General features: G+C 35.9%; 1 protein-coding gene across 1 annotated transcript in view; it reads left to right on the top strand.

Annotated features, from left to right (window-relative positions):
- sfl (N-deacetylase and N-sulfotransferase sfl) overlaps positions 1 to 22,714 on the top strand; it is a 185,304-nt gene that overhangs the window by 124,897 nt on the left and 37,693 nt on the right. Inside the window, exons 4-7 of the mRNA XM_081760378.1 lie at positions 2,760 to 2,954; positions 6,773 to 6,976; positions 12,712 to 12,838; positions 14,354 to 14,469. Coding sequence (XP_081616504.1) covers positions 2,760 to 2,954; positions 6,773 to 6,976; positions 12,712 to 12,838; positions 14,354 to 14,469 — 642 coding nt within the window. The remainder of the gene's footprint in view (positions 1 to 2,759; positions 2,955 to 6,772; positions 6,977 to 12,711; positions 12,839 to 14,353; positions 14,470 to 22,714) is intronic.

The following is a 22,714-nucleotide window of genomic DNA, read 5'->3' as shown; positions in this document are numbered from 1 at the left end:
AGAATTATACACTTTGTTTCAATAGTAGAAAATGGGATGTTGATAACCACAGTTAAGTCTTTTAAAAGTCACCGTTACCCATGATAATGTTAACGGATTTTCTTAACGAATCGCTCAAGCTATCTATTGCAATAAACAAGATTCAAACTGCGTGTCGTTCAGGAGTTATTGTGTAGTTATGGAAGGACGTTATTCACCGTTACCCATGAAAATGTTAACGGATTCCGTTAAAGAACGCGGCTAAGTTAATACTTTTAGCTATGAATTGCAATAAACAGAATTCGAGAATCCGTTTTCATTCAAGAGTTATCATATGTAGTCCTGAACAGACGTTAGTCGCTGTTACCTATGAAGACGTTAACGAATTCATTCCTCTGCATTTATTTCTAAAAATAACGCACAGCAGGTCCGGAAGTGGGCGTACCCCTAACTGGTGTTTTCTGACGGTTTTAGGTTTTACCCACATTTGTTTGGTAACATTGCTTGGCATTGTCTGGCAACATTGCTATCCATGTTCATTTGTTTTCTGCTATTTTCTGTTTGGCAATTACCTGAAACAGACGTTTTCTGGCCACTGGATTGGAAGAGGTTGTGCATTTTCACCAGCTCCCTTTGCCTGGCCTCCAAGAAATCCCGATCTGACAGCACCAAACAATGCTCTATGGGGTTTCATAAAGCAACAAGTAAGAAACACTAGATATCACATAACCCAGGAATTACGAGCAACTGTGAAACACGCCTTCAACCTCGTGACTCTGGAGTACCTCCGCAAAACATATGCTAGAACTTGGCGCAGAATTCAGCTGTGTTACGACATGGATGGTGATCATACCGATGTTTATGACTCTTAAAAACTCTTTAAGACTTCAAGGTAACTGTGTACAGACATTCTACCATAACTAACACTATACTGTTGAAACTAAAGGGAGGGGGGTATGCCCATTTCCGGACTACCCTGTAGTTTTTTATATTGTACCAATTAGTTTTAACATTAATTTAAATTGCCTTTAGTTTATTCTGCTAGTGTTTGAAGACTCGTTTTATATTTGTGGAGTATTAAGAAATAGAATTCTAGTTGAAAAAGGAAGATAGATACAAGATGAAATACGTAAGATTGTAGGAACTCAACGAGTAATTCAAGATGCACATTTGGAAAATGATGTCAGTATGACGTCGAAATAATCGACGATTAAATAAAATACAAATGTGCTAAGGTACTTGATTTTCATTGATTCTTTTTAATTTACATTACAGTGTATTATACATTAAATGAAAATATCAGTTTAAAATAAATGTTGGTGAAATTGAAGCAAACATTCCCACAAATGACCTTGAGGACATTCGTTTTTACCATATCTCCAACATGGATAAATAAGCATTTTACCCAACATCCGGTTTCTATTAATAACCATAAACAAAACCACTTGTGTGCTTTATACAGTACAAAGAAGAATGAGAACTTGGTTTTTGGACCAAAGTGTCAAAAAATAAATAAATTCATAAATACGAGGGGTTATCGTAAAGATTTAATTACCATAGTAAAAAAAAAAAAGTACTGGGATTGTTGTAATCTGTAGTTCTTAACCCCTCTCTATGTAGTCACCACCCAGATTTATCCATTTCTCCTAGCGTTCCTTCATTTTACGAATACCGTTATTGTAAAAGTCTGCACATTGTGCTTTAAACCACTCTTCCATCTCATGAATGACGTCATCTGTGTTCTTAAAATGGCGACCACGCAACGGATTCTTCATTTGGGAGAAACAAGAAATAGTCGTTGGGTGCGAGGTCTGAAGAATAAGGCGGATGCTGCAATATCTGGAAGTCACATACAATTACCTTTTCGACAGCAACTTGAGATGAATGAGCGGGTGCTGCTTCTCAAAAGGTGTCAGCAAAAGAGGAGTCCAGTGTGCAGGTAGCTTGGACATATGAAATTGGTCATGGTTAATTTTCCACACACTACCATAGCTGAGACCAGTCTCATTCATAACCATGTGGATGGTAACACTTCTTTCTTCGAGGATTAAAAACTACTTTCTTCACAGTGATCGCATTGTCCATCAGGGATTGTGTTCCAGGTCTTGGGTTGTCTGTGAGGGACAAATGACTACTTTAGAATTTCCTTTTCCACTTTACAATAGTGTCATAAGATGGAGAATCATCGCCGTACACAGCCTTCATCTCGTCATGAATTTGTCTCGCATTATTACCCTTCAAATACAGGAAATTTATCACACTGCGAGCCTCAATCTTATCCATCTTGCACTTTCGTGTCGTCACTTTTGGCATACCCTGTAAAAGACAATCATTAGGAGCTAATTTTTTTAATATCAGAACCAAATATAACATTTGACAAAATTTCATCATCATATCTTAATAACTTCCTGCTGATAATTAAAACTTTACGATACCCCCTCGTAAATAAATAAATAAATAAAAGAAAGCTAAATCTCGCGTCGGAATAAGAAGGTCGTAACTCTGAAATATCAATTTTACAAACAAGAAAATAAAACTTTGTATATAAAGACTCTTAATTGTCTTTCTGCTTTTGAAAATTATAATGTTATTTCAATATGTATAGTATTAATTATTGTAGAAAAGATCTTTCTTAAATACATTTAAATTACAATCATTTTTTTAAATATGATTTAATTAGGTGGAGTTTTCAAACAAGGATCAGTATTATGTCCGTTATTCTGGATATTTTAAAAATAAACTTTGATCTATTAAATGTGAAATTATATTATCTGTTGTAGGATGCAGCTCTGAATGCAGCGTCTCCAATTCTTCGACTGACAAGAGCAGGAGAGACTGCATGGGGGTCACTGCCAGGTGAAGACTGGACCGTTTTTTCTCCTAATCATTCTACGTATGAACCTTTAGCATGGGCCACTCGGAATGAAGAATATGTCAACGACGATTCCAAGAACCCTCTAGTTACAGTTATACAGGTATATACAGTTTTAACATTTTTTTTTTTCTTCGAGAAAGCATTTCCTTTTCAGTCATGTAATATAGAAATGTCCATGTTTCACATAGTCAATGGGTAACACGTACGCTTTTAATGAAAAGAATCATCATAGGTGCAGTTTGAGTTTAAATAGATCAGAATTTATGGGCAAGGACCGCGTTGTCCAATTTGTCGTCGTAAGGCAAGTTCGAACTAGACTATGCAGGGCTGGTCCTAGTCAATTTGCCGCCCCTTCGCTTCTCCAGAAAGAACAAAATCTTAAAAGCCACTATTTTCATGAACAACGAAGGGGAGGGGAAACAGGTTTCGCGCTCAGAAAGGTCTTCATACTACAAATACAATCTCATTGTGCATTTTTTTTTTCTTTAAATAATAATCTATCATTTTAGGGAAAGATACAGCAAATACACCTCCTTTGCTTACGCCACTGGTAGAAAGTACGGTAAATCAGAAGAGAAAGAAGATAAAATTTATGGAAGATGTTAAAGATGAATGACCTTACGACGAAATCACTGAATTTTCATCGAAGAATCGTGTAATGCAGTCATTTCTAACTGGATGCGTTTGACGTCACAGTTTTCTGCTCGTATTCGCAGTAAACCACATAGAGAAAGCAAGGAGCCTAGCGTTGGTAGAAGAAAGTGGTGATAGGCAAATAAAGCGTAGGTGATAGTTTTCCAGATGTCTTGGTCGTTGCTTCGTGACTAATCGTACAATGCCAAGACTTGTTTTAAGTTATCCAGATGCCCTAGTCGTGGCTTCATGACTAATCGTACACTGCCAAGACTTGTTTTATTTCATTCCACTTACCTCGTCCTCTGCCTGGCTTTGCTTAACTTGTTCTCTATGTCCTGGCCGTGATCGTAAAAGCTTGCTTTTATATCATACATCGGCCAATTTGAAACGACTGATATTGGTATATGGAAGCTTTAAATTTGCGTAAGTAGCCTATCAATAACGGCAGAATGCTTTCAATAAGTAGTTATCAACGTTTGGACACTCGAGGATCGGCAAAAGTCGGAGATTTATTTGGGACCAATAAAATAGAAAGCACCACAGTTCTAGTAACACTAATCAAAAATAATTTCGTGGACCGGTAGTTGAAAACCTTTACTTTAGATTATGATTTAGTACAATGGCAATGCCAGCTTTAATTTCTTGATGGGGGAGAGCAAAAGAAGAGGTAGACAGCTATTTTTTTTGGGGGGGGGCAGCTATTTTTTTTAAATACCGTAAAAGATAGTTTTATTTTACTTAACGTACGTTATTATACAGTATGTTTGAGAGGCAATGTGTGTGTGGGTGGAAAAGGGGAGACAAGCGTGGTCACCCTGGGAACTCTCTCCTTTCACTTCTGTGGCGTCATCATTGATTCACTTTGTTTTCTTATTTCTTCTTTCTTTGGCCTAGACTGAAGATATTCTGAAGACAGCCGAAAAAATTATAAACATATAGCGTTACAGTTTGCACGCACGTAGTCTTCAAAAAAAATCTATATCTTATGTTTTATCATTCAATACTTGCACTGCGAGTCCATTGTTCTTAACCTTTTACTATATATTAAGAGGAAAGCTAGTCTCCATTATATGAAAAGTTGCCATGGGAAATGCCAAGATATATTTTTCTTCGCTTCATATTGCTAATGGATTGGCCCTTTCGCACGAGACTGGCAATTAATAAAGAATGTTTACTTCCATTCTTTTGTACACATTGAAGACAGGGAAACATGCTTGCTGTGCCAAGAAATGCATTATGTAATTTGTCATTCTAAGCTGTTACTGCTTCACGAGGGAGAGGAGGAACTGGTGAAATGAAGTTGAAATATTGCATTTCATTTCAAGATATAGTTCCTCTTACGTGTGTAACTTATTTCTGTATAGAATTTCAGACAAGGAAGAGCTTGGTAGTACGTAATAACGATTTCCTTGTTACATCGAATGAAAAGGTTAGTGAAACTTAAAAGGAACAGTTTTATGACTTGTTCAATTACTAGCGGGAATATAATTTTTCTGTTGACACCCAGTTTCGTGCTGCAAATTAGTTCAGTTTGATTCAGAAATAATGTACGAGGGGGTATCTAAAAGTTAATGCAATCACGTAGAAGAAATCCATTCCGGAGAGCTGTGACACCTTGATGTTATTAGTCCTTTTCTACGTAGTCACCGTGACTAGCGACACATTTTTGCCAATGGTTCTTCACTTTTTTCCGTAAGCCCGTTTTGTATTTGGTCTAGGAATTAATTCGTGCGGTTGGTACGCACACATTGAAGCTGTAGTACAAACACAAAATACATAAATACCTTAAGAAAAATATTGTCCATCGCTAGCCACCACTTTCGCCCATCTGTCAGGCAATGTACGGATTCCGTGGCGAAAGAAGTCCTCATCCTTGGAAGCGATCCAGTCAGAGACCCATGTTTCGATATCTTCTGAAGAAGTAAACCGCTGTCCAATCAAATCGTTGTTCATGCAATCGAACAAGTAGTAGTCCGAAGGAGCAACGTCTGGTGAATACGGCGGGTGGGGTAAACTTCCCATCCGACATTTTCTAAATAGGTTTTGACCGGTTTTGCGACATGTGGGCGAGCGTTATCATGTTGAACAATAAGTTTATCATGTCTGTTCTCCCATTCTGGTCGTGTTCTGGCCAGAGCTTGCTTCAAACGCATTAATTGTCGTCGATAACGTTCTCCATTCATAGTTTCACCCGGTTGCAGCAGCTCATAGTACACCACACCTTTCATATCCCACCATATGCACAGCATAACCTTTGCACAGTGAATATCTCGTTTTGGTTGTGATGGACCTGGTTCACCTGGTTTCACCCAGGCCTTTTTTCGTTTAGGGTTCTCGTAATGGATCCACTTCTCATCACCCGTAATAATTCGATGCAGAAACCCCTTTCTGCTCTGTCGTTGAAGCAGCAATTCGCAAATGGTTTTTCGTCTTTCAACGTCTCTGTCTTTCAATTCATGTGGAACCCAATGTGACATCTTTTGAATCATTCCCATGGCTTTCAAGCGTTTGGAGACTGTTGTTTGATCAACGCCTAATGCTGCTGCAAGTTGTTCCTGCGTTTGACACGAATCCTGCTCGAGCAATGCTGTCAATTCTTCGTCTTGAAATTTTTTTGGCTGTCCAGCTCGCTCTTGGTCTGCCAAGCTGAAATCACCACTTCTAAACCGTGCAAACCACTTCTGACACGTTCGCTCAGCTAGAGCATGGTCACCATACACTTCCACCAAAATACGATGACTTTCAGTCGCACTTTTCTGCATGTTAAAGTAATGCAGCAGGACACCCCGCAAAAACACTTTATCAGGCACAAATTGCGCCATGTTCACTTCACTACAAACTGGTGTTGACGCTTTAATCCACTGCCCTATACTACGAACGATACGCGATGACAGGGGTTTGCAACACATGTGTGGATACACGGAACTGTGGGACGCCGCCATCTTTTGTCCACCCGCACGAATTAATTCCTAGACCAAATACAAGTCTGCAGTTTGGCTTTGAAACCACAGTTCAACCTCAGAAATAACGTCATCCCTACTGGCAAAATGGCGTCCTCTGAGTGGACGCTTCATTTCTGGGAAGAGAAAGAAATCATTATTCTTGACTTACATACCTCCATGTCATGACGAATCAGAGCTGTTCAGCAAATGAACGGTGGTCCCACGTCGTTTTAAGTTGACTTTTCTTCATGTGTTTATATAATTTTGATGACCACCTGTAGTTGTTGTAGCTTTACTTTCGATCACTAATTAATGTTTTGTTTTTCCTTTTTCCTTGTAGGACCATGGCCTGTACGATGGAATCCAACGAGTATTGTTCGGAGCCGGTCTACGATTTTGGCTCCATCGACTTCTATTTTTAGACGCTCTCTCTTACTTAAGTCATGGACAGCTTAGTATCAGTCTCCAGCGGTTTCTTCTGGTCGATATCGATGATATATTTGTAGGAGAAAGAGGGACTCGTTTAAAAACGGACGATGTGCAGGTATGTCTTGGTTACAATTGATTTGCTACCTCTATTTATTTTAACATTTAGGAGGATTAGACTGAACCCTTATTCAATTTCTTTTTTTAAGCCTTCCAAACTACCTTACCTTACCTTACCTTCCAAACTACCTTACTACCGTAAGTGTGAGAGGTATATAGAAGGCTATGTTCATCTATCAACATGTATAAGAGCAAAAAGGAGAAGAGATAGCGAAATATTTTGTTTATTATTTCTTTTCATCTATCGATAGATATCAGAATAAAAAGGATAAGAGATAGCGAAATATTTTGTTTATTATTTCTTTTCATCTATCGATAGATATCAGAATAAAAAGGAGAAGAGATAGCGAAATATTTTGTTTATTATTTCTTTTCATCTATCGATAGATATCAGAATAAAAAGGATAAGAGATAGCGAAATATTTTGTTTATTGTTTCTTTTCATCTATCGATAGATATCAGAATAAAAAGGATAAGAGATAGCGAAATATTTTGTTTATTGTTTCTTTTCATCTATCGATAGATATCAGAATAAAAAGGAGAAGAGATAGCGAAATATTTTGTTTATTGTTTCTTTTCATCTATCGATAGATATTAGAATAAAAAAGATAAGAGATAGCGAAATATTTTGTTTATTGTTTCTTTTCATCTATCGATAGATATCAGAATAAAAAGGAGAAGAGATAGCGAAATATTTTGTTTATTGTTTCTTTTCATCTATGGACAGATATCAGAATAAAAAGGATAAGAGATAGCGAAATATTTTGTTTATTGTTTCTTTTCATCTATCGATAGATATCAGAACAAAAAGGATAAGAGATAGCGAAATATTTTGTTTATTGTTTCTTTTCATCTGTGGACAGATATCAGAATAAAAAGGATAAGAAAGAGCGAGATATTTTGTTTATTGTTTTTCATCTTTTGACAGGTATCAGAAGAAAAAGGATAAGAAATCGCGAGATATTTTGTTTATTATTCGTTTTCATCTATCGGCAGGTATCAGAGCGAAAAGGATAAGAGATAGCGAATATTTTGTTCATTCTTTGTTTGTTTAAATGTAGATTCAGTTCACCATAAATGGGTCTCTTAACTGTATATTCAAGTCTGAAGTGGTAGAAATAAATAATTTTTAGTTTCAGCATTGCTCTATGGAACAAAGCAGTAATAGATGATCAAACATTTTCTTGATATGTATTCGTTGTCCTAAGAATAAATTCTATCTTCGCCTATATTTCTCTTTTAAAACCGAAACTAGTAGAAATAAATTCAACTTTAGGTTTCAGTATTAATCTTCATAGAACAAAAACCGGTAAGAAATAACGAGAAATGTTTAGATTGTTTCATTGTTCTTAAATTGGTTCAATCTCTACTGTTATCTCTAGGGTTTAATTTCCACTGCTGTCACTCGGTTCGATCTCCACTGTTATCTTTCGGGTTTAATCTCCATTGTTATCTCTCGGGTTTAATTTCCATTGTTATCTCTCGGGTTTAATCTCCATTGTTATCTCTCGGGTTTAATCTCCATTTATCTCTCGGTTTAATTTCCACTTATCTCTCGGGTTTAATCTCCACCGGTATCTCTCGGGTTTAATCTCCATTGTTATCTCTTGGGTTACATTAGATTCTTGATCTCTAAATATGGGATCCGTCTTTGGATACCGAAGTTCACTTTCTACATTGCGCTTATAATGCAATATTTTATTAATTTTTCTATGGATTTCGAAGGAACTTCTTAGGCCTTGATGTTATAGTTTTACATTATCATCTCAATTTTTCTATGGATTTCGGAGAAACTTATGAGGCCCTGATGTTACATTTTTGCATTATCATATTAATTTTTGCCGAAATACGCGGACCCAGTGGGATACCCGTCCACTTGTGAGCCTCAGCATTTGTTGTTGATTGATGGTGGGTACCGACGCTCTCTTGTTGTACCTGCTTGTACCACTTCAGTAATAAAGACTTCTGGAAACCATTTTCTTGTTCGATTTTTATTAAATATTGAATTCCTTGATTGAGGTCAGCAAGTAGATCTGAAAGTAGAAGGGCTCTTCTAAAATAGTTTTTCCAGATATTCAATTTCTGAAGTCATGAATGTGATGATCTAAAATTAATATACTTGATACCAGCAGAAGATTTTTACGATATACAGAAGTAACAAACTTATTAGCTTGTCTTTTGATGGTGATATCAAGTAAGCTGAGAGCTCCTTTTTCTTCAAGTTCCATCGTAAATTTGATCCTAGGACGTTTCTGATTGAATTCATCAAATAATTTTTGTAAATCCTGAAATTCCTTGCACAAAATTAAGGTATCGTCGGCATATCGAAAATACCTGATACGAGAAAATTTTGGAAGAATGTTGGTCTGAGACATGTCCAATACGAAGTTCGAAGGTTTGGAGATGGATTGCATATGTCCAATCCATTGTCTTCTCGAAAAATGTTGTCTTCAAATTGAAAAATCATTATTTCTCAAGCAGAAAACCATTAGTTGAGAGATTAATTGAATTTCATATGCGTTTACTTTTAGTTTAAGTAAAGCAAGTTTTACTGCCTGCAAAGCCACGTCTACTGATATTGATGGATACATCTTCATAAACTTCAAAAGTTGCCATATGGTCAGAATCCGCTGCGACAAAGGAATTCAAACATGTTTTTAATACTAAGCTATTTTTGATAGTATATCTGATTGAGTTATTAAAGAATACAAGTGTATATCTGATTGAGTTATTAAAGGATACAAGTGTATATCTGATTGAGTTATTAAAGGATACAAGTGTATTATACATCCATTTTGAAAGTAAATGTGTAGGATGATGAAAACCAGCTATTATAGGTCTCAACGGAAAGTTGGGTTTATGTATTTTTGGCAGGCAATACCTAATGGGTAAGGATGGAGCATGGAGTTTTAATTTTATTTCGTCAGGAATTATAGGAGTTATTAAGCAACTGGTTAGTTGTTATAAAAAAAAATTTAGTGAATTACCCTTACACATGGTGAAACGGGACTTATGGGCACATTTGTGATTTTTATCACTATATTGTTGATTTGATATTATTACATATTTTTCGCCTTTGTCGGCTCTAATGTAAAAAAGTTCATGTTCACGTAAAAGAAAAAAAAAAAAAATCCTAAATTGAATTGTTAGCTTTCTTATGTGTGCAGTAGAATCATTGTGCTGATGATACTGAGATAGTACAAGGGCACAGTCTTTTCTCATTTCGGTAGCGTCTTCTTGCTCAGAAATAAAATGTGTAGTTTTGTCAACAGAGTAAAGTAAATCATGAATTGGTAAATGTGTAGGTTGAAAACTAAATTTGTGTCCTAAGCAAAGATCTGATTAAACTTTTTCGAAATATCCACATCGGTAAGATTCACTAGCGTTTTTTCAATATGGATTTGTCTACTGTCATTTTTTTTTTTTTAATTTGATGCAAGGATCCACCTAATATTTGAATTTTCTTCTTCAGTTTATTCCGTTTAAAATAAAAAATACTTTTGCAATTTAGTAAACATGGTATGCGGCCAGTTATGTAAGGTGCAAGGATCAACATGAGAGTGCAAGGTCATCAATTGTTTATAGCAGCTAGGATTTACCAGGTCAATTTCTTTATGCTTGGATCTGATAGCTGTTTGTTACAGTTGCTGTCGTATTTTGTGAATTTTTGCACCAAATATGGTAGTTTAATCTGTAGAAATTTTGGAATTAATCCCTGTTAGGAGCATACTTGCAAAAATTTGAAGTCCAAAGAGCTATTTTGTAGTTTTAGTCTATCCTTTCCCAACTTCCGCATTTCCATCAGCATCATGGGATTTAATTATCGCTGTGTTATATCACCCGCTGTGTTGCGAGCGAGTGCGCAATATTGTTTTTTACATTTCCATGAACATAGGAGTCTGGGGTTAATTACGTATCAGGGAAAAATTCAAAAACTACTGGAAAACCGATAAAGTTAAGGAATCCTTTCCCATACATTTTGTCACCACCCTGTATTAGGAGAAAATTTGACCTTGATTTGAAACAACAAATATATAATTACTTAGAATTAAATACTAACATTAAATTTTTATGACACAACTGATACGAACGTGAGTTTAAGCCATTTATATAAACTTTGAATGATGTATCGAGATAAGACTCATAAGCCATGTTGTAATTCTGTATTATTGATGTCTGTAGACTGTAAAACATTGACGAAATCCAAACAAAAGATAGAAGAAACCTTCTGCGGATCTGTATGTATTAGCAAAGGAGAAATTAGTTGATTTTCTGTTATATTGTACGTTGAAATTCAAAGAGCGAGAAGTACGCTTTGGATATTTCATTATACAGTGAAACGTGTCTTAGCGGACACCGTCGTAATACAAACAGATTTTGTTGTCTCAGGGAAGAAAATATATATTAGTGCGGGATAAAATGGTTCATTTTACGAACAGTCTCAAATACAAACACAGACGACCTTCTTTTCTCCTCAACGTTTTAGCGACTTCTTCATAACGGACACCAATTATTCCGAGCTTACTCATATTTAGTACAGCAAATACTTTCCGCAATTTGAAAATAGATTTCGATACAAAATCCCTTCAGTACAATAGACACAAAATCCCTTCACAAAATGTCTTTTCCGTAAGTCAATGAGTGGGTGAAACATTTTACAGAACAGTTAAATGCTAAACTTGAAATTCTTCATTGTCCTGTCTACAAGAAATGGCGTCCTGGTTCGTAGAAAACTTGTAACGAGTTACTTTTAGTATAATCAGATTGGCATGTATATGATAAAAAAATACGTGCAGTATATTTTGAAATATATCCCATATGTACACTCATGTCCAAAATTATTGTCGCATATCTATGACTGTCTTCTTGTAAGAATATAATTTGATAATGATTTTGAAGGGCACTTTCATTTACTGTTACTGTGTGTATAGTTGGGAAATGTATATTTGTGGTAAATTTCATAGGAAAAGAATTATAAATACGAAAATTAGAATGAGTAAAACAAAATGTTGTTAAATGGACAATAAATTTTTATTTTCGTTTTATTGTTCTTATTTACTGCTCTTTTGACATTAAATTTACCACATACCTATCTTTGCCGATTATACACATACTAACATTATAAGAAATACCGGACGAATTCGTTATCAAATTAAATTCCTAGAACAATATATTTATAGACATACGACAATAATTTTGGACATGAGTGTACATATCACCCAGAAATGTTTTTCGTTTCTTTACAGGAAGGAATTTCTCCCTCATCTCCCCAGTAATTGGAACACTGAGTAAAGTATTTCGATATTAGCCTATATTTACATTTGTTTTTACTTTATATGTCATACAGCTGCAGATGAAAGTGATCTAGTACATGTGTACATATGAGTAATCGAAAATTCTGTAACTTCTCCGTACGACATCTCTCATTTACTTGGAAATAATAGTATCCCATCGGCTCCCGTTATTCACAGGTTTTACTGTATACTCAAATCAGATAGAAAGATATAACACGAAAACAAATAAAAGTATACTGTAAGAGTTCTCGCTGGCGCTTTGAGACTTGGAGGAAGGAATATGTCTATATGCTAACTTTATATTTCAAACGTAATTAATTTTGAAAGACATCTTTATGCATGCAGTAAACGACCAATAGTCACGAATGTGTCAAAAACATCTGTTCGCTATGACAACCTAATTTTCCCACAGTTTATCATAATTTTTCTTTCTTTTCAGGCGCTGCTGGAGACACAGAGAAGATTGCAGCAACTGGTGCCTGGCTTTAAGTTCAATCTTGGTTTCTCAGGGAAGTATTTTCATCACGGAACTGCTCAGGAAAATTTAGGTGACGATATGCTACTAGGTACGTTCATATTACCGTCTGTTATTTGCCTTGTAGTGTAGAATAGCTTGATAATATTTTTTATATATTTTTTAAATGTTGCATTTGAATCAATGATGTAACATGGTTAAGTACATTTCGATGTTTAATTCATGAAAATTAATCGAAGCTCACTGTGGAACCGTACAGAAGTATTTGAAGTACTTTTAAGAGACGTAGTCAGACCTGGTCTTAGGTATTTTACGCTCGTGGACAAAGATTTTTCGCCCCCCTTATTTGTCTGTATTAGTCGTGTAAGAAAAAGAAATGAATGACAAAAGACACAAAACATTATAGTGTGTCTCTAGGATATAAAATAAAAGAAAAAAAAAATCACTAAAACTATTAAGTACTAGTCTACAGCTGTTGAAATATAATTTAACTAACAGTCAAACTACCACAGAACACCAGTAGTAAATGAATAACATAGAATGTGGACCTTAACATGACAACCGGGGGGCGCGGTAGCTCAGTGGTAGAGCGTTCACCTCCGGTGCTTGGGGTCCATGGTTCTATCCGAGCTCGCGCCGTGTGGACTTTGTGGTGGACGAACACCGTGCTCGTGGGTTTTCTCGGGGTTCTCCCGTTTCCTCCCACTTTCTTCATTCCACCATTTCATTCATTTCTCATCTTCAACGTCTCTTTTAGCCTAACCGGCATAAACGTGGGACGTAAAACTTAAAGATTTCATTTTATTTTCATTTTTAACATGATAACCATGTCCGGATACATTGAGTCACCAACAACAAACGAAAAAAAAATTGATACTACAGATAACGTTACATTGCTCAATTTCTGCCATTCATAGATAACGTTTCATTGGTTAATTTCTGAAAGTTCTCCCATTCGTAGGTGCTAATGAAGGTAAAGTTTGATTAGGATTAGGAATTAAATTGATGGATTTCCGGTATCTGTAGCCATGTGGATGGCGTCCCTTGGCGAACACGCTATCCAAGGAAAGGGAAAGAAGAAGGGACTGGGAAAGGAAGGAAGCTGCCTGGGACCTATATGTTAGGTACCATCCCGGCATATGGCTGGTGTAAATGAGGAAAACCCAGGAAAACCTCGCTCAGGATGACTGGCCTGAAAAAGCTGACACTTTTTCGACCGAATGTCCCCACCGGGAATCGAACCCTGAACTGTTCACACCAAAAGCGAGAACGTTAGCGACTACGCTACTCTTGGTCACTAAAGGTCAAGTTTGAGCTGAAGTAGCTACTCAGTATACTTATATTAGGAAGTAGGGAGTCATATGAGTTACGATAAAGTTTGTGTACGTTATAAATTATCTGTGGTTGATTTTCTTCTTTTTTAATTATTTTTTTTAAAAAAACTTGTTTTTTTTTGTTAATGCTACTTTAATATATTTACTTTGTTTTGTCCTATACTGAACCATATTCAATTCTAGATATTATTATTACATGATTACGTGATTATCTTCTTAGTTTGTCTGTAACGTAGTTTATAAACGTACTAATTTTTTATTTTATTTTCCAGAACACTCAGATGAATTTACGTGGTTTGGTCATATGTGGAACCACCAACAGCCCCATCTGTACGATAACGTTAGCCAATTAGAAGCAGATATGACGCTTAACAGGAATTTTGCTAAGGTAAGAGATCTAAAAATTTAGAACACAGTTGTAAGTTGTTTCACACAAAATTGACCGATGTGTTAGTGTTCTATAACTCGAGTTATAGTGGAAATAATATTCTGAATATCATTGTAAAGCATCTTCAGTAGTTAATTTCAGGTACCGTGTAAATGTATTAATAGAATGCAAACGTAATATCTATATATTGTAAAACTTAGTCCCATTTTTGAACGTTTTCTGCTCTTTGCCGTATTAAAACCTTAAACCGAAATTGTCTTAATGTGGAATCGGACCTAAGATTGATGGTGACAAAACTTATTCCAGATGTCAATGCAATTATGGAAAAACACAAAAAATTTCATTCCTCACATTAGTGACCCCCACATTTGAGGAACATTGTTTGTCAAGTGGATTTTCTTTTTTTAAAAAAAGACAGTGATTTTCTGTCTTGAAAGTTACTGCATTTTCAATTGAAATTTCGTTGACTAGGAAACAATCATGTATCTTTAGAATAAATTACTTATTGCATTATTTTTCTTGATCTTTTTCTTGTCAGTGGTAATTCTAAGTAGTATATTTTTTTAAATACCATATGAAATTTAAGATAACATTGCAAGAGAGTCCGCCAGGCCTGTAGCCAGCCGAAATATTTAGGGGGGCCCGATAGAAGTTAGGGGGGACACGACCCAATCATATTATACTTCATCACCATACTATAGTTCATTTGCAAGCTTACCGTGAAACTTTTAGAGGGAGCAGCCAAAGTTTAGGGGGGCGACCCCCCTAGCTCCTCGTGGATACGGGCCTGGAGTCCGCAGATCACTTTCCGATTAAAAATAGTATTGCTCATAAGTCTAGATGATGGTCAGCATGGACCGTAGTGCCGTATAATCTAATATTTAAAAGACTAAAATTATTAACAACTAAATTTAAGAAGAATAGTAACTTACATTGCAGAACACAGGGTGTATCAAAAAGAACTTTACACCTTTGAAAAGTCATATTATTTATTTATTTAGCTTAGAGACATGGTTTTGGTGTCAGTTTGTAGCAAAATACATTTTTTTAACCTAAGAAGCTCAACTTGGCTTCCATTCATGATGGGGGTACACATCCCATCTAAAGTCGATTTCTTGCCAAACCTGCTGCAGCATGTTAGGTGTGACTTGTTCGGTTCTTTTAATTCTTGCACCATTTGTAATTTGTATGGTCTGAGATGCAACAGTTTTCTCAACACACTCGAAACTGTCATGTGTAAGACGTTCAGCTGTCAAGAACCACGCGGGGTTGACTTTGTAGGACTATTCACAAAGCTCACTTGCTCTACATCTTCAGACATACGGAGACGACCTGAAAGTGTGCTGTGTCTTACCGAACATCCCAGTTTCAATAAAATACTTATGCCACTGATAAATAGGGTCTACTGGGAGGATCTTTACCATACGTTGTACGAAAATTACGTTGCACAGCTGTTACAGACTTGGATTCTTCAAAAAGGTCGCGGTGGCTCAGTGGTAGAGCGTTCACCTCTGGTACTTGGGGTCCCGAGTTCGATCCCAGCCCTCGCCAAGTAAACTTTGTGGTGGACAAACACCGTATTCCTCGGGGTTCTCCCGTTTCCTCCCACTTTCTTCATTCCAGCATTTCATTCATTACTTATCATCACCGTCTCCTTTAGCCTAACCGGCATAATCGTGGGGCGTAAAACTCAAAGATTTCATTTCATTACATTTCATTTTTGGATTCTTCAAACCAAAACACACAGCTAACACGCTCGGGACAAATAAAGGCAGCCATCTTCGCTTGCAACTGTCGTTAGCGCTTGCGGTGGCTTGTGTCTGAACTAATGTACAACGTCAGTCAAAACTTGTATTTTGCTACAAAATGACACCAAAACCATGTTTGTAAGATAAATAAATAAATAAGTCAATATGCGTTTTCAAAGTTGTAAAATCTTTTTTGATACACCCTGTACACTGAACAATCATCAGCGTAAGTAGATACTTTTCTCCTTCTTATTAGTATAATAATAATTTTAGGAACCAATTAACTATTTTGAAACTATATTTCAGTAACCTATATAAAAAATTAAATATTCCGTAACTTACGAGTGTAATAAAAATCTTAAATGTGGACTTTTTAAATGCAGACCAAGGAAGAAGAGTGTAGATTTTTACCTGATCTCGTGAATCACTGTTTTGAAATATGAAATTTAGCATGTGAACTCGTCATTAGAAATAAAACAAACAATTTCTTTAGAATATAAATAAATTCAACTGTCAAATTTCTAAAATACTAGAAAGATGTTTAAAATGGAAGCGCTAAAATTTAAAACATACAGTTCGGCTATAAGCTCTTATAGTGCGGAAGGTATAACGTTGGCTTCCCGCGAAAAGCTGTAGTGACGTTTATGGGGAGTGGTCAGCTTGGTTCGCTGGCGCAGTAAATGATTGGTGGTGATTGGGTACACTCTTACTATACCCCCAGTGACGAGCAGGTCCAAGCGCGGGAAGCCAACGATGTTATACCTTCTGGACTATAGTTAAAATTAAGGAAATCCTTAATTGAGGTGGTTACGAATAGGGATGGGCAAAACCGGTTTCTAGAAAAACCGACATTTCGGTTTTCTTCAAAACCGGTTCGGTTTTCACTGAAACTGGTTTCGGTGAAAACTTTTGGAAAACACACAAAACTATTTCTGTGGAAACCGATTCGGTTTCCGGAGAACAACAAAACACTATTCTGGTCAGAAATGGAACAAATTAAAAAAAAACAGAACCGGTTTTGAAGAAAACCGGATCCGGTGAAAAATTTCAAAAAATTTGGTGAAAAATTTCAAAAACCGGTTTCGGTTTTTCTAAAAACCGAAAAACCGGTTTTTGAGCCCACCGCTAGTTACGAATTAGTCTACTTCAAGAATAAGTAGAGAGACATATTTTTACTTCTACAATAAGATTTCCACACGATCAGTTACTTGCTGAGTTATTTGTGTCATCGCTTGCCCTAGCTGCCGAACCATAACTGCCAAACTAGATATGGATTCTGATGATGAAGTATTAATTTCCTCAACGCGATTACCAGCATTGTCACCATTACTTTGTATATCCATCTTAATAGATTGGTACACCTTTTTGCTTCGGAATAACACATACAGCATTTGTAATAACAAACGTGAGACTGGCGTTCTTAACTTCTAACTAGTCTCGAAGTTCCCGTGAGTTTCGGCACCATTAAATATATATCATAACGTTCGCTTCCATTTACACTTAGTTATATATATATATATATATATAGTAGGAAGTCGAAAATCTGAATTAATTGGGATCACAGGTTGTTCGGATTTTCGAAAATAACCAAGAAAATGTCATTTAGGCTTAAATATACTATACGGTATGCTCTTTTATCGATACAGTGGTTATACAGTATATACAGTAATTACAATACCGTACATAAGGCTACTTACATTGAATGTTTCTAAAGAACCTGCTCGTACACTAAATTACACTGTTCTTGTAACTCACACTTAAAACTTAACTTGTATAGGACTAAGGGAAAATAAAAATAAAAATATGTATGACAGCCAATTACATATGAATGAACTTTTGTAAAAAAACACTGACTTCACACAATGCCAACGGACAGCCCTAGTGTTTGTTTATCGCTAGCGCTAAGACAAAGTGTAAAAAGCTTCTAGGGACCGCGATCGAATTTTTGACGTTCGGATTATTGACGTCCTACTGTATATATATATATATATATAATATGAAATATTGTGCCCTAAGTTCGTTTTTGATGTACTAGAGTCACTTTAACGTAATTCACTAGTTAAATATTCAAAATGACAATACAGAATACGATATATGCGAATTTATGTATTTTGCGTAAATACCTTCTTAATTTGTACAAAGTATTTTCTTTTTAAATAAATATACACTCCTTCACAATAGCGTATCATTTATGTTTTAAACTAACTGTATGAAGCATAGATATTTATGTCTGTCCCAAACTAACCTAAATAGGCAGATCTGCCATAAAAGAAAGTGATATCATACACTACGGACCATTGTCCGTAGTAACATATACATACATATTACCGTTGTATTATACCGTTGTTAAACTTGAAATATGGCTTATCATTCAAGATTAGAATATGATGTTCACTTCAACGAATAGAAAATGGAGGATACAGAAGAAGGAGCACAGGACCATGCACCAGTTCTATGCAATTTCGTATTTAAGTTGTAGGTTAATCTGCAAAAGACTTGTAAAATCTGGAAACTTACTGCATACAAAATGGCCACGAGATCCCTTGAATACTACCGCAATCTTGTAGGCAGTGCTTCATAATCTTAAATGCCAGTTATATAACGGCTACTTGGAGGATTACTTCAGGCCAAAGTTGTAATTGAGAACCAGGAATATTAGTGCATTACTTCAAGTAATGTCTATATCTGTTACGTAATTTCTCATGACATGCTGTCTTTGTTCTTCGAAGAAACTACCGTAGCGATTTTGTCACCTTGACTCGGGTTTCCAAAGCTACTGTAATTAAACAGTGCTTATATTTACACAAGAAAGACACTCATATGAGAATGATAGCTGTTATTGATCGAAGAGAGTACTCTTATCTTATCGAAAAATGTCAACACTGTAGCAGCTGTTTGAAGTGTTTACTAATTACTTGATGTAGGAAAATTCCTCTATCTGTAACAGACCTCTTCAATAATTCAGAATCTGAGTTTGTTTGAGCAGCATTTTTTTTTTCTTTCGTTTAAAATCGTAATATTGCACTGCAAGAGTACCAAGGTTAAGAATCATTTTTCTCATTTTCGGTATTAAATTTGGCCCCAAGAGTATCATTTTAAATACAAGATAAACCATTTATCTTGTTGACGCCATATACAGATGAAATTCTGGAGATTATCAGTGCGGATTTAGACGAAATTGATCAACTATAGACCAGATCTTTACCATTTGACAAATACTCGGAAAAGAAATGGGAATACAATAATAAATATCCCGGTGCATCAATTATTTATTGATTTTTAGAAAAGCTTACGACTCGGTTAGGAGAGGAACATTATACAGCATTTTACAGAATTTGGAATACCGGAAAGGCGTAGTTAGATTAATTAAGATATGTTTAAATGAAAGTAAAGTTCAAGGAGGAAAATTTTTGTCGATACGTTCTTGTAACTTTTAAACTAACAGACAAAAGCCACTGACATTTCGTACCATGGAAATATTGACAGGGGACATTGTTTGACATACTCTGCAATACAACCAGATTAACAGTGTTGTCTGCTGTTGTCTAATTATATATTTTTTAAATAATATTACGTCAGGTTATTATATGTTTCAAGTCTACATGTCGGACGGAAACTTACATTACGATACTCGTTATTCAGTGTTGCGAACTAAAGACACTACAGTATCACAAATCTCGACAAATTAACGTGAGAACACAAGTAACATAGTCCTGGCAATGCCATCGAAAGTACCTTAGTGTCGAATACAACGGTAATCATATGATGTATTTTGATCAGTAGAAACCAAGTTTCAAAGAATTTTTAAAAAAATAACTGTTACCAAAGAACTTTATTTTTAAAAAGCGTTAAGATAACTATCGTACCCAATTACCTAAATGGTTTTTAATAGACATAGTGGTCATAATGGAGTTTACAGCAATTTGATATTTCAAACTGTTCCAGAAATATGAAAAAATGGTAAAATTGCTATATTGCTTAAAATGGCCATTTTCTCTGTTAATCCTCTATTCAAATCAGAAGTGGCAAAAATCAATCACTTCCGGTTTTAACGTTGATCTCTATAGAGTAAAATCGATAATAGAAAGTGAGTTGTTTCCTACAATCTGTTAAGCGTCCCAAGAACATATTCCATGTCCACTCTTTATCTCCTTACTAAAACCGAAAGTGGTAGAAATCTAAACTTCCGGTTTCAATACTGAGAAAATATCACGCCATACAAACCAAACTTCTTAGCGTGGTGTACACGTGATATTGCCACTTCGGAAGTTCTTTCGATGTTATTAAATTCTAAAACTATTATCGTAGTTTACTTCCAGTTCGTCTATTGAATTTTGCTCAAGTATATTACAAATCTTTTTAACTATTTTCATACATATTTTATTGTTTTTTTAGACTTTATGTTATTTACAAACATATCAAACAACTATAACTAATTTATCAATAGCTAGTAGAATGCCCGTTCTTCGCACGTTTCATTTTAGATACAAAGTGCACCAGAACCGTCACCAATCAACTTAGGGACCCCAAGAACTATTAATTCGACACTTATATCGGTCATTTTCAATTTTTACGTCACTATCCCCCCTTAGGAGCACTAATAGGGACTGAATTTTTATTTAAACGGCATCGGAAATGACTGTTCATCTCGACGACCCCAAAAACTGTAGGTTCGACACTAATATTGGTCACTTTCGATCATATATATTGGGTGGTTCAAGAATTAAGTCACAAACATATTCAGTTTCATTTACATGTATAATAGTAATGATCCGTATGTTCGTTTCTTTTTCTTTTTTTGTACTTTTACATAGCGCGACACATTCCGTCTTTCCTTAAAGGAGCAGTTCGACTTAGAAATGCATTTTTTACAATTTATTTCCATTTGTATAGTTGAAAATCTAAAATGAATGGTGTTTGTTTGATCGCGATATGTTCAGTCGTTAGCGAGAACAGGCTTACATACTACTCAGTGCCAAGCATTTCGTTCGTGAGAGGTGCGGTGGTACGTTCTAAGTGCGGTTTCCTTTTCCAGAACTGACTTACAAATATCATCTGCATGTAGAAAATGATATCTGATGGTGGACTGCACAAACGTTTTTATAATATTATAAAACGTATCCTATAAAGCATGAGTTCAGCGTTTAAAAAAAAAAAAAATCAAAACCAATATGTAAATAGATGGCGGACGAGATTGCTGCAACACCTAAGTACCTTTTCTTTAATCATTCTTCCGATTTCCAAACATAAGTATGTTCATTTTCACGTTTTGTTGCAATTTTTAACGCTGACCCTATAATTCTGTGCTTCAAGGTATGTACAGGAGCGCAACATATGAGGCAAGAATGAAATAACATCTGTAAAGTTTGCCAGAATACGAAAAACACTTCACCGGTTAAATTTCTTTTATTCTCATAGCTGTCCGCGGAACAACTCTCATCACCCGTTTCATCATCATTGTCACATGATACAGAGAAATTAAACGATGGATCAATGTCTTGAGGAACAGTCATCGTCACTGATTCCTTCTACAAGCCGGTATATTTCACTCCCTAGTTCACATTGTATAGCTTATTTCTAAAGCAGTATCTTCAAAATCATGAGTGACATCATCTCTATTACCCTCTAATGCCTCGTCTTGACTACAACCGTCAATTGCGTCTTGTACGATATTTGTACGTTGGTAACTGGACATAGATCGGTGCTTGTTCAATGGCTCGGATTTTAAACCTTTCAATAATATACTTGGAACAGCATTCTTTCTCAGTTTGCGTGTAAATAATTCTCCTGTCATTAGCCAGAAGTGGATCTAGACGGTAAAAACTCAGGGGGGGGGGAGTCAGAACCCAGACTGTGATTTGTATATCATGTTTACTAAAAACTTTCAAAAATATCTAAATAATAGCTTAAATCAATTTTGTCACTCAAAAACTGGGGGCCTAGGCCCCCGGCCCCAGCCTAGATCCGCCACTGGCATTAACTTTTCTTTCAGTAAACTTGACTTCTCGAAGGCAGGCTCTCCAAGATGTTTGGAACACGAGTGATTTTATTTGGTACATTTTTTCCCCCATTGATTTTCTTGGGCCATAATTTATATCGATCTGGTGATCTCTCACGACTTAGAAACGTAAGAAAAGATACTTTACGTCCTCAGCTTCAATTGCACAAGAATTACAACCGAAAACACAGCAGGTGTTAGGCATTTCTACTTCACTGCACAGACACAGCACGCGCTGAACTAACACGTGTTTTCTACTTCACACTAGTGTTTCTTTCAGAAAAAATCCGGGGGGGGGGGGAAGGGGCACAGTATTCGGAGAGGCACATTATTTTTACACAGTACTATTATATTTATTACATTATAGACGTATTATTTTGGTCTCCTCCGAGGGAATCTCTCAGAGCTCCGGGAGACAGTGCCACCCTAAAAACATGTCTGGAAGAAACACTATTTCGCACAACAAATGTAATTATTGCTCTCTACTCTTTTTTATACT

This window comes from Thermobia domestica, chromosome 5 (assembly GCF_964235325.1).
Source record: "Thermobia domestica chromosome 5, izTheDome1.hap1.1, whole genome shotgun sequence".
Taxonomy (NCBI): Eukaryota; Metazoa; Arthropoda; class Insecta; order Zygentoma; family Lepismatidae; genus Thermobia; species Thermobia domestica.
This window is presented reverse-complemented; position numbering and strand designations above follow the sequence as displayed.